Source organism: Pinus tabuliformis, chromosome 4_2, assembly GCF_031772625.1.
Source record: "Pinus tabuliformis cultivar Carrire ecotype Pingquan chromosome 4_2, CPIR1, whole genome shotgun sequence".
Classification (NCBI taxonomy): Eukaryota; Viridiplantae; Streptophyta; class Pinopsida; order Pinales; family Pinaceae; genus Pinus; species Pinus tabuliformis.
Window position 1 is genome coordinate 696630081 of NC_142304.1, and position 16527 is coordinate 696646607.

The window sequence follows — 16527 nt, forward strand, 5'->3', positions numbered from 1 at the left end:
TCAGACAGGCCAATGGTGTCTTCAGAAAACACTGCAAAAGTTGCTCCTCTGGTTAGGGTACTTATAAGTTATCAGGTACAGCCTCAGAACTTGCCAACAATAAGTTAGAATGTCATAGCGATATGTATCTCAGAAAAATGATAGATCTAGTGCTTATCAGTCACATTCATGCCTTAGTTTGACGGTGAATGGGATGCCTGTGCTGCCTCTATGCTATCTCGGAGCTGCCCATAAACCAAATTAGATACCATCCATCAAAGCTTGATGAAGGAGGGGTTGATCAACAGGCAGTAATGGATGCCCTTACACTTCGCTCAATGATATGATGAGCAGCCTTCACGATCCCAACAAGTCACCAAACATTTAGGTATTAAACCCTTAACAATATACTTTAAATTCTGTCTTTAATGCTTGAACAGGTTCACTGATTAAGGCAAAGAAACAGCATTTTAGAGTGGACTATTGGAGGAGTTGAAGATCATAAAAGGACGTCAATGATCTGCCATAAGTATGTTCAGATTTGCTTGTAATGGTGTTCAAATGTCAAATTCAGACCTTATACAGAAGGCCGCATGTCTCTGATGTGGAGGCGGAGTGTCAAAAATAGAAGGTCGCAGGTGGAGGCCGAGTAGCGTCAAAAACCCCACACGGACAGGGCTTCAGATTGATCAGATCGAAGGTTTTTCTGCAGTAAACCCTTGATCTGCCCTTAAACCATGCTTCAGATATGCCTCAGAGATGCACAGTAATCCAACAAAAAACCCAGACCCACAGAAAACAAAAGTCAGCATATAGCCCAGGTTAAGCCTCAAATGAGGAGGCTGAATAGTCTCAAACAGACCTCAAAGTCCCAGCGAGTAATCATGAAAAAGAGTGAAGAAAATAATCTAGTCAACCTTGAGCCTTTGACCTCTTAAGATTTTCGTGACTGCAACAAGTCGGATATCATGGAGATATAGGCACTGATTTTATTCACACACTTGAGGAGAGGACGATCTCTTTTTATACTAATAGAAGAAGCTTCTAGGAGTCGACCTAAAAAAAGGTGGGAAGCCAACTTGGAGGGAAAACAAATTTAAATTTTGAAATTCAAAATTTGTGTTTGGAGCCAAAAGATTTATCGAATCTTTTGGAGGCTGACTTGCACTTTTGGAGGGAGCTGCTTCAAATTGAATTTTTCAATAATTTAATTTCGATAATATTATGATCACAAAATATTTAATTCAATCCTTTGATGAAAGCCCTTCTTGGCCTCATAATTTAAGCAATTTTCTTTGCTAATGATAACCCGCCACATCATCTTATTTTGGGGTCTTTGCCCACAAGATGGGGTCACCAACTTTGAGTGACCATAAGATGGAGTCACCAATTTTGACTGCTTCTAGGGTTTCCTTCCTTCTGATGTAATCATGACGTATATTAAGAGCGTTCAAGAATCGATGTTGGCATCAATGACAACACCATTCAACAGTTCTATGGTAAGTCAACCTTCTATTTTAACTTGCCTTGATCTATGGATTGTTGTTACACTATGGACACATATGCCACTTGGAGGGTTTGTTGCACATATCTCGATGGTGGCCTAGCTTTAGAAGTAGTTATCTTTTGACAGAGTGCCCACGGTTCCACTAGATCAACACAAGTAGATGCAGAATGGCTATAGGATTTCCAACATCTAGCCATAATAGAAATTCTAGCAAAAATTGACACAATTATTCTGCTTTTTAAACCTGTCATGCAAAAAATTTTGCACATTTTGACCATTCATTTGAAGACATCCCACTATTGTGAAACTTGATTCACACGTGTAACACATCTCTTGGAGGGCACACATGTGGAGAGAGACTCATTTACTATTTTTGGAGGTTGTTATGGTCCATCCCTCATCTACAGGAGTTGCCCTCCTCTCTAGGTCTATTATTGGAGGTTGTTGTAACTACTCCATTATTTTACTATTGTTTGACTTTCTATTGGAATTAGTTACTTGAGAGCTTTATTGTATTGTTTTCCTTGGATATTTTATTGTAACCTCTTGGAGATATTTGTGGATCTCAACAAACTCAGTGTTTCTTTTAGTCAGAAAACTATTGAGAAAGTTATTTGTTGTTATTCCTAGGAGAACAAATGGATTTAGGAAAACAAACACTTGTTTATTGTAAAACAAATCCTCTCTTCATTTGTAAGGGGTGAGTGAAATAGCTTCTGAGCTTTGGAATAACAAAGTGTTTTATCATTGTCTGAGCTATTGTGGAATTTATGTATGACTTTGTTATATTTGTGGCAGATATTCTTGGTGCATATTGGTGTGTTTATATTGCAGCTTTGGATTGTCAAAGTCAATTTATGAGCCATAAAGGAGCAGTCTTTCTACATTGTAAGAGGTATTCATAAACCCTCTTTATCACTTTGTCTTAAAGAGAAGAAACCCATGCCCTAGACATCTCTTTTGTGAGTAAATGCATAGTTTTATCTTTAGATAAGGCCACTTTTGGATCAAATGGGATATGGAGCTAACCATAGAGTCCCTTCCCTTCCATCAATTTGTAATATTTTTTTTGCCAAATCTCGGCATACCATAGATTCATATTTTACAGCCAAAACCAGCCCCTAGATCTTTAAAGAATTGCCCTCTGAAGTTGCAAACACGACCCCATAGCCCAAGCAACATGAGGCACTACTTTTCCCTTTCATCCACCACCCAAAAAATTATAAAAATATCCGAAAACATTTATGTTGGCTAAGCTCTTGCTCCAATTTTATTCTACAACATATTGAGCTTAGATATGGATCCCACCCCCATGCTAGAGTTCATCTAGACTAAAGAAAGAAAGGCAAGCCTACCAAAGTGACAGTGGATAGTTTGTCTAAGTTGTCCTTGGGGTCTCAAAACTTGTGCTTTGGGACTTCAACAAGCGAGGACCTGAGTGGTAAGAGACACAAGAAATCATAAAATGTTAAAACAATGAAGCTGTTTGAATTGCTTGCAATTGCTTAAATTCAGCTTCTATGTACCAAATAGCATTCAGCAGATCTCAAGCTATGTTCAATATCTACTAAAAGCACACACAACTTCCTAACTTTCCTAATTTGTGTCTCTTCTTGGTGTTCAAAACCATATCCAAGGACCAAAGCATTGCAATTTTTTGATAAAAATATATATTTACACATATAGCCCCAAGGGTTAGCTCAATCAGTTGGAGGTCATCGGTTCCAATCCAGTCAAGTCTCTCGGGATTACTAGCTACTTTTGCAACTGGTGAGACACTATCCTCCATCCAGATATTCTAGGGAAGTGGGGATCACATGAAATTTTCCTTGGGAAAGAAAATCAAGACAAGCACAATAAAATCATTACGGAGCCTAGGATGTAAAGAATAATTAGAAACTTACGCTGAATGAGGCCAACATTAAGTCCCAAAAAACGAGGCACTTGACCAACCCATTCACAATCACGGCGAGCGAGATAATCATTTACAGTAACCAGATGCACTCCTTTTCCAGTCAATGCATTCAAGTAAGCAGGTAAAACTGCAACCAACGTTTTGCCTTCTCCTGTCCTCATTTCTGCAATTTCTCCCTTATGGAGAACCATACCTCCTGCAACCAACATTTCAGAAGTTATAACCCAAAAGGAAGGATATGCTTAAATAATGAAACTGAGTGATGTCTAGCATTCTCAACATGAAGTTCCAGGGTGAATCATACATTAGCATTGCTTTCATATATCGGCTTATAGCATCCCAGTGAAGAAGCTCAGCTATTGTGAGTCTATCAGAATCCAAAATTCAAATATTCATCTAGCAAAAACAAAATGTTTCCTTTCCAGAAAAATATTTAAAACCACAGGTCATTTTAACATATGTTCATGTCTAGGTAAAAGCCATGCATTTAGTTGGGTCTTAGCTCGTGGCACTTGAAGGAAGACAACAAGTATAATGAAGTTGGTAACAAGGATTGGTTTTGCTCTCCTCTATATACAGTTCATAACATATTCAAAATCAAATGAGCCAATGTAATAGCAATTACTTAAGAGGATGAGAGATGATGACCTCAAACTTGTAAAAAACATAGGTGGGATCTTCATGAATGAAGATGGGAAAAGCAAAAGGCTATTGATTGGTATGATATGGAACTAGCATCAAAGGCTCTGACAGAAATGGAAACCCAAAAATTGGAGCACATAATAGAATCATATTCCTCCCTGCCCATTGTTCATTGCTTTAGAACACATGATCATCCTAGCACTAATCATCTCATTCTAAGGTGGTCTTTTGCACCCCCTGTTTTGTTTGGCTATTATTGCAGGTTGCAGTTTCCAGTCCTTTGACCTATTTTGGTCTTTCATGAACATTAATGCAATTCAATTTCATTATTTTTTCAAGTCAAATCATTACCATAAACAGATCCACCACCAAAGGAATCATTTATATATCCGAGAGAGTGTTTATATAAACCTTTTGAGTAATATTTCTTACAACTGCCATTGTAACGGATAATCCCACTTTCTCAAATCATGCCTCTTTAAGCAATAAAAGCATTAATAAAATGAAATTGATCTGAAGTTTAGAAAAAGATATGGCTATTTCAGTTTTATGCTTAGTACTTTCTATTAGAGGTACAATGGTTATTTCAGTATCAAATTCCCATTAACTTGTCTTAGTTAACAGAATCCCATTGACAGGATTTAGCTCATAGAACTCAGATTGTGGAAATCTTATATGAACCAGTATTTTAAATACCAGCCAAACTAGAACTAGAACCAGCTGGTTCGACCAGTTTGACCCTCATTTCTGATAGACCAGTTCTTGAACTGGGCCCACCCACAACAAAAAATGAAAATAAAAAATAACAGCTAAAAAGTCTAAAAACCCCAACCTCTCTAAAACACTAGAAGCTTTATAAAAGGACAACTCCAAACTATTTCACTCGCACCTCTCTCATTGAACATTCCTCAGCACTTGGCACTTGTGGAGCTCCAGTGATTCGGAGTGAGCTAGGGGCTGATTTGACATTGCTTGTGAGGTGCTTTGGTGGATTTTCTATTTTGCTATATCCACCCTTACATAATATATACATTAGCAATTGTTGCATATTTGGTGTCTAATGTTTTGAATTAACATCGGTGCACATGAATATGCGTTTTTTTCAAAAAATCATATTTCATGTATGATTTAGACTTTTAGTAAAGTGGTACAGGAACTGCCAATTGGTTCACCGGCCAGTTTGGACAGGTTTCTAGTTCTGCTCTAGTTGAACCCTCGGCTGGTTCTGAGTTTGGTTCCAGTTTTTAGAACATTGGTATGAACCAATGTTGTGAAAATCACGATTGGGATTAAATCAGCGAGGGGAAAAAATCAGAAAATACAAAAATATTCATTTTTTTTCAATTTTTTTTAATATCTAAAACATCTACAACATAAAATAAATTCATTGACACATAAATATGATAAAAGAACTAATATATAAAATGTGTAATATCATTTCTAGTGCCACATCACACATAACAGTGAATCATGTCCTGAATAGTAAGTCCTGACTCCTGAGTCTCAACTCAGCCTCAAAATATCAACAAAAAATATAATAATGTATCTCATATCATGAGTCATAATGTCATATACAATGAAATGAACCAAATAACTAATACTACTGATTTCCTCTGCCCCTCCTGTGACAAAATGCAATAGCTTTCCCTTTCCCTCTAGATGTAGATGTCGGCGGAGTTGGAAGTGGACTCTGATGTGCTCTAGAAGCTGAAGAACTAGGAGCTACAGAAGGTAGACCACGTCCTCCACTGGTGGCAGGGGTAACCTGGGTAGGTCGTGTCACCTCCTCCTCCTGTTGCTCCTCCTCCTCTGCCCCCTCTAAACCTTCCACTACCTCCTGCTTTAACCAATCATCGGCAAACTCCATGAGAAGCCTCTCAGCCTCAACCCTCCATGAAGTAGTGGTGTCAATCCCATCCAATGAGATGGCCTCCATATCAGGTATCCTCTCAAGTTGCCTCACCCACAATCGAAAATTGTAGTAAACGTAGACCATGTCATTAAGTCACTAGAACTCCAACCTGTACAAAGATCATAAAGTAATAATTATAAAAAAAAAAATTATTTAATGAATTAAAAAATTTGATTGGAAATTTGGAATATTTTAAGTTTTAAGTTTAACCTGTTGCACTTCTTGTTGTGTATTTTTTCAAATACACTCCAGTTGCGCTCCCATCCTGAGGAGTTACATGTTTGGCTGAGGATTCGAATGGCAAGTTTTCGTAGATGGGGTACTCTGGCACCATAGCTTCTCCACCATGCATCTACAACAAAATTACAAGTACGATAAACATAAGAAAAAAAAATGAAATTTGAAAGTTGAAGCAAAGTATGAAGTTATGAACTTGAAGAGACAATGAAATTTGAAACAAACTAAAAAATACCTGGCATTTTAGTCTTCCTATCAATCAAAGCCATCTCAAAGCTAAATGTGCCACCTGCCATCCTGTATATCTCCATTTCTTTGGAGATTTCTGCACGTTCTGCTGGAGATGGCACCATCCTATGAACACAGGTGAAGAATCCATCCATGATCTCAACATCAAATAAGAACCCACAGAGGTAAGAAAATGTGGGGTTCAGGTAGATCCCTGCAGCATGAATGGGACGATGGAGTGTGTTGTTCCATCGTTCATCGATCACTTCCCATAGGATGATTTGTTTCTGAAACCCCTCATCTCCCTTATCAATAGTAAGCCCGAATGGATTTTTTGGCCCCGTCCATGGCCTCACACAAGTAGCTCATTGCGGGCTTGTCACCATCATCTAATCGAATAACCTTTACCAAAGGTTCAGTAATGTTGCATACCTCCTGCACTCCCGCCCAGAAGTTTTCCTAGTATGAAACTAATCTGCATATGGCCTCTCCCTCTGGTTTGCGGCGAAATGTCAAAGTACGCCACTCATCTGAAAAAAACATTCTCTTCACATCCCACATAGAATTCAAGAGGGATTGAAGAGATATGAAACTGGTGGCAAACCGTGTAATGGCGAAGCGCACCAACTCCTTGTTGTTGGTGAATTTTCTCATCAAATGAAACATAGATGCATGATTATATAAATTTTGTAATGCTTTTCGATGAGTCAACAATATCTTTGACAAAGGAAATTTTTCCTATGTCCTCCAACATCAAATCAATACAATGTGCAACACAAGGTGTCCAAAATAAAATAAGATGCCTCTCCATAAGCATCTTGTCAACAGCAACATAATTTGCAGCATTATCCGTTATGACTTGGACAACATGTTCTGCACCCACCTCCAAAATAAACACATCCAGCAAATCATATAATAATTTTGCATTTTTGATATGTGCAGATACATCAACAGATTTCATAAACATTGTCCCCTTGGGACAATTAACCAAGAAGTTTATAAGGCTTCTCCCCTTTTGGTCGGTCCAACCATCTGACATCACAGTGCATCCTATTTGTGCCCATGATTCCCTAAGCTCCTCCAATATTTTGGTGCAGTTAACCTTTTCATCTTGAAAAATGCAGCCTCTAAAGTCATCATAAGAAGGGATTTTGTACCGTGGGCCAACAATTGCAATAGCATCAACAATAGGCTGGAAAAATAGATTATTCCTTGCAAACCTGAAAGGAATATCACTCCAAAGGAGAAACTTTCCCAACAACTTGTCAGCTTCTTCTTTTTCCTTTTCTTAAGCATTGAAGAGATAGATGGTTGTAAACGAGTTGTGGTTCTAGGAACAAAATATGATGAGATAGCTACAGGGTTGGTTGTAGATATTGATGTTGAAGTAGAACCAGTGCCACTTTCATATTCACCTCCTAACACTCTCCCTACTAGTTGCTTCCTTAGATCTGACTTGGACAGTTTGACTTGCTCTAAATGTTCCAATGATCTGAGGGCTCTTCGGATGATTTCCGGATTTGTATTGGTGCAAGGCCCTACCTCATGTTCAGGGACTTTTGCAAGGTGATACCTCAATCTATAAACCTCCCGTCATATGATGCCCACACAACTTGCAAGACAAGTTTGATCTATCAAACCCTCCATCAGGTTCATCAAATTCCCACAGAGAATCCAATTTCCTTGGCATGTTTGTAACTTGCTTGAACTCTTGAGTTTTAATGTAAAATGAAATTTGAAGTTGAAACTTGAAACTTGAACCTATGGCACAAGAAGAATAGCAAGTTAAAAAAATTTAAAAATAAATTACATACATGACACAACACATCGAATTTTTTACCAAAAAAAACCTCAACTCAATCCAACAATAATAGAAAAAATGCACATTCAAACCCAATCAAAGATTATGCAAAAAAATAGAGCACAAAAAAAAATTAAACTAATAAATCTAACAATCAAGTTTTTGCATTTTTGACCAAAATGAACCCTCTCTACTCTATGCAACAAAAATGAAAAAAAAAACACAATCAAATCCACTCAAAAATCGTTGATAATCAATGGGTTATAGAAACCCAAGCAAAAACAAGAAAAAAACCAAAAAAATGCCAAATTTGGTGCCCATACCTGGAAACCACGGTTTGCCGAAGAAATTTGGTCCAAACACGAATTTCTCTTGCTTGGGATGCTAAAATCTTCCATTTTTCTCCTCCTCTGCCCTAGTAGTCGCCTTCCTCTCCTCCTCAACTCTCAAACAAGTCCATTGTCTGCTAAAAATGACAAATAAAACCCATGAAATCACTTTTAAAACACGTTGTCCTAGAGGTCCACGATTTTTGCTTATCAAATAGCGATTTTTTTCGAAAAACAAAAAAAAAACAAACAAACAAACAAACTTCATAAAAATTAAGGGATTTTATGGGCAAAGTTAAAAAATCGCGATTTTTTGAAAACATCCCGATGTTTGCAACACTGGTATGAGCTACCATGTTCAAAAGGGTAAGCAATATTGTCTCCCCTCAAAAATTGAAAAGGTACCTACCCCCTCAACACTAAAATCTCCTATGGATTCCTTCATGATTTTTTTCAAACTGGACAAATCTGATTGTTCCCTACCACATCTCAATTCTCCTATATTCGCTAAAGTAATGCCCTTTTCCTTCACTCTGTTAATCTCCAAATTTGCATCTTTGCAAACTGCAAGGTTAAATGCCAGCATACTTCGTCAGGCTGGTGTTCAGAGGTATTTTCAGAGATAGCTTTTCATGAGTCTGAGATGGCTCCCTCAGAGTTCAAATACAGGATGGTTCGGTGACATGATCCCTATTCATCAGAGACATTGCACATTCCTTTTGTCAGTATTGGAGAGGATTGCTATTTTTAGTGATTCTCCTCCATTTTAGGAGGCAGAGTTTTAAAGTCCGCATGGCAGTGACAATTACATATTTGGAGTCCTTGCAGCTTCATGATTCCAATGAAACTTTTTCAAATGATATGCATGATACTTTCTATTTTTAACAATTTCAGTTTAGAGGCTTGCATGTCAATTCTAAGTACATATTCAGACTCCTTGCAAAAAACCAAGTCTGATGAGCATAATTCATTGACATGCTAAGACTTTCTATTTTTAGCAGTGAATTCCAGATGGTGACACGTGGCAGCTCCATCTGTGACTTGTGACAGCCATGCAAAGTCACATGTGGCAGCTCCTTGTGTGACTTGTGACAACCACGCAAAGTCACACATGGCAGCTCAGTGGCGAACATGACAGCCAATAGAGTGACACATGGCAGATTCTAAGATTGACAAGCGGCAAGACCATGGTGCATGTATGATGCATGAGACTGGCAATGTGCTTGAGTCAACTAGGGGCATGCATGGCTTAACAAGAGACAACTAGGTTGCATACATTGATCTAGGAGTGACGTGGCACATGGAGGAGTTTATGAGGAGCAGTGTTCAATTGACCAAGTGTTTGTCTAAGTTAACTAGATGCATGCATCAGTTAAGGGTAGACTTCACCCAAATTCATCATCAGTCAACTAGGAGCATCTCCACTTGGACTAGTGCATGAGCATCTTCACCTCAGTTTATCGTCGAGTCAACTAAAGTGTACCTCCCGTGGACTTGAGTGCATGACTTAATTCACTCCATTTGAACTAAAAGTGTCTCATCTTCCACTTGAGTGCATGGGAAGAAGATGTCACTTAGCTAAGTGCATGGGGAAAAGACTCCAAGAGGACTAGAGTGCATGGCTTCATTCACTCTACTCCATCCTCAAGTCATCTAAGAGTACCTCCACTTAGACTAAACCCATAACTCACTTCAGCTCAGTCAATAAAGCACATTGTTACTTCACTCAACTCGGACTCCAGAGCAGGAACACTTTACTACACTCTTCCATTAAGTTAGCAAAGCTCATCTCCACTTGGACAAGGCACATCAGTGAGGAGGACTTCACTTGGACTAGGCATACCTCTAGTTGGAGTAGAGCTCAAGGTCATTTCATCACACTTAGCTCATCAATGCACATGAGCTAAAGGAGATCCCAAGCATGGCTAATGTGCACTAGAAAATACTCAGTGGTTTGCAGAGCAATACAAAATAATATCGGCTTGCTAAAAAGGAATGAGTGAGTGATATGGTAAGGTTTGGCAATGGAGCTAGAGATGTTAGGGGCTCTTGAGTCTAATGACCGATGGTGAGGGGAGCGAACTGAGCACTAGTTCATTGTTGATGTCCCTTGGGGCAAGCAGTGGATTTGACCGTATGATCCTAAGGGAGGATGTATGAGCGAGGGATACTCCTAGCATTTGAAGTCAAAAAGAAGAAACTTTGAATAGGTCTTTGGCCGCTCCTATGGGACTGGAAGGTAATCAAATTTGTCGAGGGAACCATTCTCTGGAGTTGTCTGGAGTTGGTCCCTCTAGTGCTCTGAGAACCTGCAAACTAATGTAAGGTTCGGCATCATTGAACTGGTCTCAATGGTACCTGTCGATCTCCCTGAGGGGAAGGCTAAGAAGAGAGCTGAGATCTCACACTTTTATTTTCCGGAGCACTCTAAAACTCTGCATGTTGTTTATGGTCCTGGTTTGCCGAATCCACATGAAAGTATAAGGTGATTATCTTGGTAATCCCAGGGCAGGACATTGTGTGTAGGTGTTGAGATTTGTGGCTAAAAAACTCCCTAATGAAGAGTGTTAAGCATCATTAGTCCTGGTAACTAAAGAAGGAGGAGAGGAAGCCTCTTCAATCTTGATATAAACATTGATAGCCTCCTCTGACCTCTTGGTATAGGGGGACCTAAAAATGAGGTGTGTCTATGTCTCTGGCTCCTACAGGTGACACGATTGGCAGATCCTATCCTGTCACAGTATATGTTGGTACGTCTCTATTCGGAATCTATAAGAACCAAAACAAAATTGTCCCAATGAGATCCTAAGCGAATGCATCATATGTTGGCATGTGCAAGGAGGGTGCACTATGATGCCATCCCACAACTCCAAAAAGTGCTCTAAGTAGAAGGACATCTTCAAGCGCAAGCTCGTTGGAGGTGAGGTCCAAGTTGTTGAAGTTTCTAAGTTTACTTAGTTTAGAAACCCTTCAGGCACTTTATCTGATTTATTCCTACCTACTTGTTATTTTTCTTTAACAAGTTATTTACAAAGTAAATACTGAAAATAAACACCAATGCATGCTCTACATATTACAGATCAGCAACTAAAAGAAACAAGAACAAACACACCACATGATATTTTTTACCAATGTCCCCGGAAAAACCCAATGCGGGAAAACTAGTGCAGCTATCTGAGGGTTTTCTTATTAAGCAATATCAGAGTACAATCTGGGTGCCAAAACTGGCCTACCCAACAGAGAATTTCCTTAGCAGCTATACCTCATAGTTTGAGAGAAATCTCTTGGCTGAAACCCCGGAAAATCCTTCCGGCAGCTCCTCAGCACAAAACTGCTCTGCAACCCCAGCATCTGCCCAATCTGGACTGCGTCAGCCCCTCTCTGTCTCACGTTGGCCCTGCGTCAGCCCCAGGAGGCCCTGTGTCAGCTTTCTGGGCCTCTGCGTCAGACACGTTGGCCTCTTTGGTTCTTTGCGCAGCACTTGGCTGCCTCTGCGTGAGCCCTTGTTGTTGGCTCTGCATCAATCTCCTTGGCTGTTGTGCTACTCTCCCGACACAATCTCTACCTTCTCCGTTATTTTGTACTCAATGCCCCTTAGCTGCTCTCCCGATCACTGATTCTATCTCTCTTAGCAAACCTCGCTCTAGAGAATAGAATGAATAATCACTTTGGTGTATTCTCCAAGTGACCCTCAAGCCTACTCTTATATTTTTCATGTTGACATCTCAACGGCCGAGATTAAGTCCCTAATCAACGGCTAAGATTAGATCTGGCTTGATCCATGTCTTTTAGACCATTCTAACACAGATTCATATTAATATACATTAATATTTTACTTGACTCCATTAAAAATATTAATTATTTTAATATCTCCTGATCTATTTAGAATCTGCCCAAACCCTTTCTAGGTATTGGAGATCTCATGTGCCCCACCCTCGCCACCAAATTTCGTGGCTAGAGCACATATGATGCTACCCCAAATCAACACTCCTTAACGAGGACTGTGCTCTAGCAATATTCCTCACTGAGTATTACTCTGATCATCTGGCATCGGTACCTGTGTTGATGCCGGGCCTTTCTGCCCAACATCCTCTGCACTGTTGCCCATGGTTCTACCATTGCCACTGCTGCATCTGTACGACAGCTCCCTCTGCATCCATGTTGCTGTTGGTCCTTCCTCCCAGTACTGCATTTACACTGCACCTCCTCTCATCATGTTGCATCGTGTTGCCCACTGTTGCACTATGACTCAGTTACTGAGAAGTAACTGATCTCCCACCTAACCTCCCTGTTGGACTAGAAACACCCTCTAATGTTGAAGCTCCCTCAACCGCTGATAAGTGCTCCCTCTCTCTGACCTCTGCGTTGCTGCAGCAACTCCTTGCATCTCGCACCATTGCACACCTCATTGTGCCTTCCTGCATTGGTGCAACACTCCTATGCCTCTCGCATTGTTGCAGCCTGCTAGCTCTACGCTGTCTCGAGACTCTTGCACTGTAGCTCTCTCTGCTGCTCCATCTGCATCCGTCTCTACCCACTCAGTCAGTCCTGTTACTCCTCGTCGAGGTTCCCGTAGCAAGGTCTAATCCAAGAGGATGGATACCTCGAGGATCCTGCCCCTCATCGCTTGTAGTCCACCTGACTACAGCTCTATGTCTCCCCACTTCCACTCCAGTGGCGCATGTGCACTGATGGCACAGTCATCGTCTATCAAAACCTCCTTCTCTTCCCTTGTCGGCGCTGCCTTAGTCTCGGAAAACTCTCCCTTACTCTTTTCTCTTGGATACTGCGTCGCATAATGACCCATCTCCCCACAGTGGAAGCACTTGATCTTGGAGAGATCTTTCTTCTTCTGCTTCTCCTGCTTTCCCTCAGATGCTAGGGCCACATCCTCCTCCTCTTGCTTGACCTTGATCCCTTTGTTGTTGCTACCTGTCTTCGACTGTCGTCTGATCTCTTCCTGGCGAAGAGTTGCCCACATCTCATCCCAAGGTGGGAGAGTCCCTCTACCCAGGATACTCTGGACAAACACTTCCCAATCTTCTGAGACAACATTCAGGGTTGTCCTCACCATAAGTTCCTGATCTGGTGTCGCTCCTATAGCAGTCAACTAGTCTCGGATCTCATTCAGTCCTCCGAGGAAGGTGTCAATCAATTGACCCTTCTTCATCTGATACGACCTCATCTGGTTCTCGAGCTCTGGCTGGCTTTGCGTCACACTTCTTGGCCTCTGCGCTACTAGAAACAACGTCTGTCATCTCGAGACAGCTGTCAGAAACTGTTTTCTGCTGCTATTGCTCCGCTCCGCTGATGTCCCTTAGTCATCCTGTGATCTACAATCATGCTCTAATACCATGTTGAAGTTTCTAAGTTTACTTAGTTTAGAAACCCTTCATGCACTTTTTCATATTTATTCCTACCTACTTGTTATTTTCCTTTAACAAGTTATTTACAAAGTAAATATTGAAAATAAACACTAGTGCATGCTCAACATATTACAGATTAGCAACTAAAGAAACAAGAACAAACACACCACATGACACCATTATTTTTGGACCAATATCCCCAGAAAAACCCAATGCAGGAAAATCGGTGCAACTATCTGAGGGTTTTCTTATTAAGCAATATCAGAGTATAATCTGGGTGTCGAAATTGGCCTACCCAACAAAGAATCTCTTTAGCAGTTATACCTCACAACTTGACAGAAATCTCCTACCTGAAACCCCGGAAAATCCTTCCAATAGCTCCACAGCACAGAACTACTCTGCAACCCCAACATCTGCCCAATTTGGACTGCGTCAGCCCCTCTCTGTCTCATGTTGGCCCTGCGTCAGCCCCAAGAGGCCCTACGTCAGCTTTCTGGGCCTCTGCGTTAGACACGCTGGCCTCTCTGGGGCCCTGCGCAACACTTGGCTGCCTCTACGTGAGCCCTTGTTGGCTCTGCATCAATCTCCTTGGCTGTTGTGCTGCTCTCCTAGCACAATATTTGCCTTCTCTGTTTCTCTGTACTCAATGCCCCTTAGATGCTCTCCTAATCACTGATTCTATCTCTCTTAGCAAACCCCGCTCTAGAGAATAGAATGACTGATCACTCTAGTGTATTCTCCATGTGACCCTCAAGCCTCCTCTTATACTATTCCTGTTGACATCTCAACGGCCGAGATTAAGTCCCTAATCAACTGCTAAGATTAGATCTGGCTTGATCCATGTCTTTTGGACCATTCTAACACAGATTCATATTAATACACATTAATATTTTATTTTCCCTAAGTTTAGACTTAGGGACTCCATTAAAAATATTAATTATTTTAATATCTCCTGATCTGTTTAGAATCTGCCTAAACCCTTTCTGGGTATTGGAGATCTCATGTGCCCCAACCTCTCCACCAAATTTCGTGGCTAGAGCACATCCAATGCTACCCCAAATCAACACAAGTGACTTGAATGTACAATCTGTAGATATCCTCTCTAATGGCCTGGTTCAATACCTATTGCGTCAACAAGAGGTGGCTCAGCACAGCAAGGGAGAAACTGAATGCGAGAAGGCGATCTAGGGAGATGGTCAACGACTGGAGAAGTTGAGATGCCTCTGAGAACCAACCTTAAGCCCATCCTGACAAGAGGGTATTTCAGGCAAGAGCCTCTGATGAGCAAAGAGAAAGATAGGGATACCTCTCTCTCCCATTATTCGAGCCTCTGAAAGACCTAACTATATGAAGGAAAGAAACCAAACAAAAAATGACCTTGAGGCGAAATGGTTGGAGAACGAACTTTGCCTAAATAATGGGTTGTGAAATTGTCTGCTTATAGCAAATGATGCATCTGATAAGCAGGGTCTAGACTCTCTCCAAGCTAGCCCAATCTATCTACAACAAGCTTGGTCCCTAAACTTTGGATCCATAAAGAAATGTGGGTCTAATAATTGCCTTCATGTGGTGAAGTTTGGACGAGATGTCCTGAAACTGACTCTGAAAACATTCTCTCAATGAGGTCTAGGTTACTATATCCTTTACTGAGTCAAGGTTGGAGTGCCTGTCACATACCAAAATGAGGTCCTATGAATTGTACCCCCAAGTAGGTGTAAGCGGTGGTGATCTCAATATCAATGCCCCGATATTAGAAATGTGATTCTGTAAGAGATTTTTTCGATGCATTAAACACCAGAACCTTGGTTTTACCCAGGTTGAACATCATCTGTCGAAGATCACAAAAGTTGGACAGTGGATCAATCTGTCCCTATAATCCCTCAAGAGAAGAAACCAACAAGACCAAGTCATCGGTGAAAAGGAGTAGTGAAATCAACACCTGGTGTAGAGGACAACCATCCCCCTCTTGGGTATGCTCATGTACGAAAGACTCCATCTCACCAATATAAATCCCAAAGAGCTTCAATGAGAGGGGGCAACCCTGTTTGACTCTGATGGTACTTTGGATGAAATTGGAAAGGTCATTTTCCATCTTGAGTCGTCCTAAAACTGACTCATATAGTCTTATAATGGCTTCCAGGAAATTCTTAGATATAACGACATCACAGAACCTTTGGAACAAGGTCTCTCTCGGAATTGTGTCAAATGCCTTCTAGGACTCTACAAAGCAACTATAGACCTTCGAAGAGCAATGATGACACTCTTGAATAATGGCTTGGATATTGGAAACACTGAGACGGGAGTGAATCAGTGTTTTGCTACATTTACAAATTTTCACTTAGTTAATCTTGAAACTGAATTCACATCACATAATCAATCAACCACAATGTATGAACACAAAGATTAAGGCGCAAATCAAAATTTGAAGATATACTTGAAAAAAATCTTTAATTTATTACAATCTTTTGTGAGGACACCAATCCTCAGTAAGCACTGACTTAAAAAATCGAGGCTCTAGCCTATGGTGTTGATTTTTCATAGGATCTTCTAACTAATAATTACTTCTTATGATTTCTTACGTTAAGCTTTTCATGCATTCAAATTCATCATA

General features: G+C 40.5%; 1 protein-coding gene across 1 annotated transcript in view; it reads right to left on the bottom strand.

Annotated features, from left to right (window-relative positions):
• AGY1 (Albino or Glassy Yellow 1) overlaps positions 1-16527 on the bottom strand; it is a 388365-nt gene that overhangs the window by 233819 nt on the left and 138019 nt on the right. The window contains exon 4 of the mRNA XM_089424074.1: positions 3391-3597. Coding sequence (XP_089280200.1) covers positions 3391-3597 — 207 coding nt within the window. The remainder of the gene's footprint in view (positions 1-3390; positions 3598-16527) is intronic.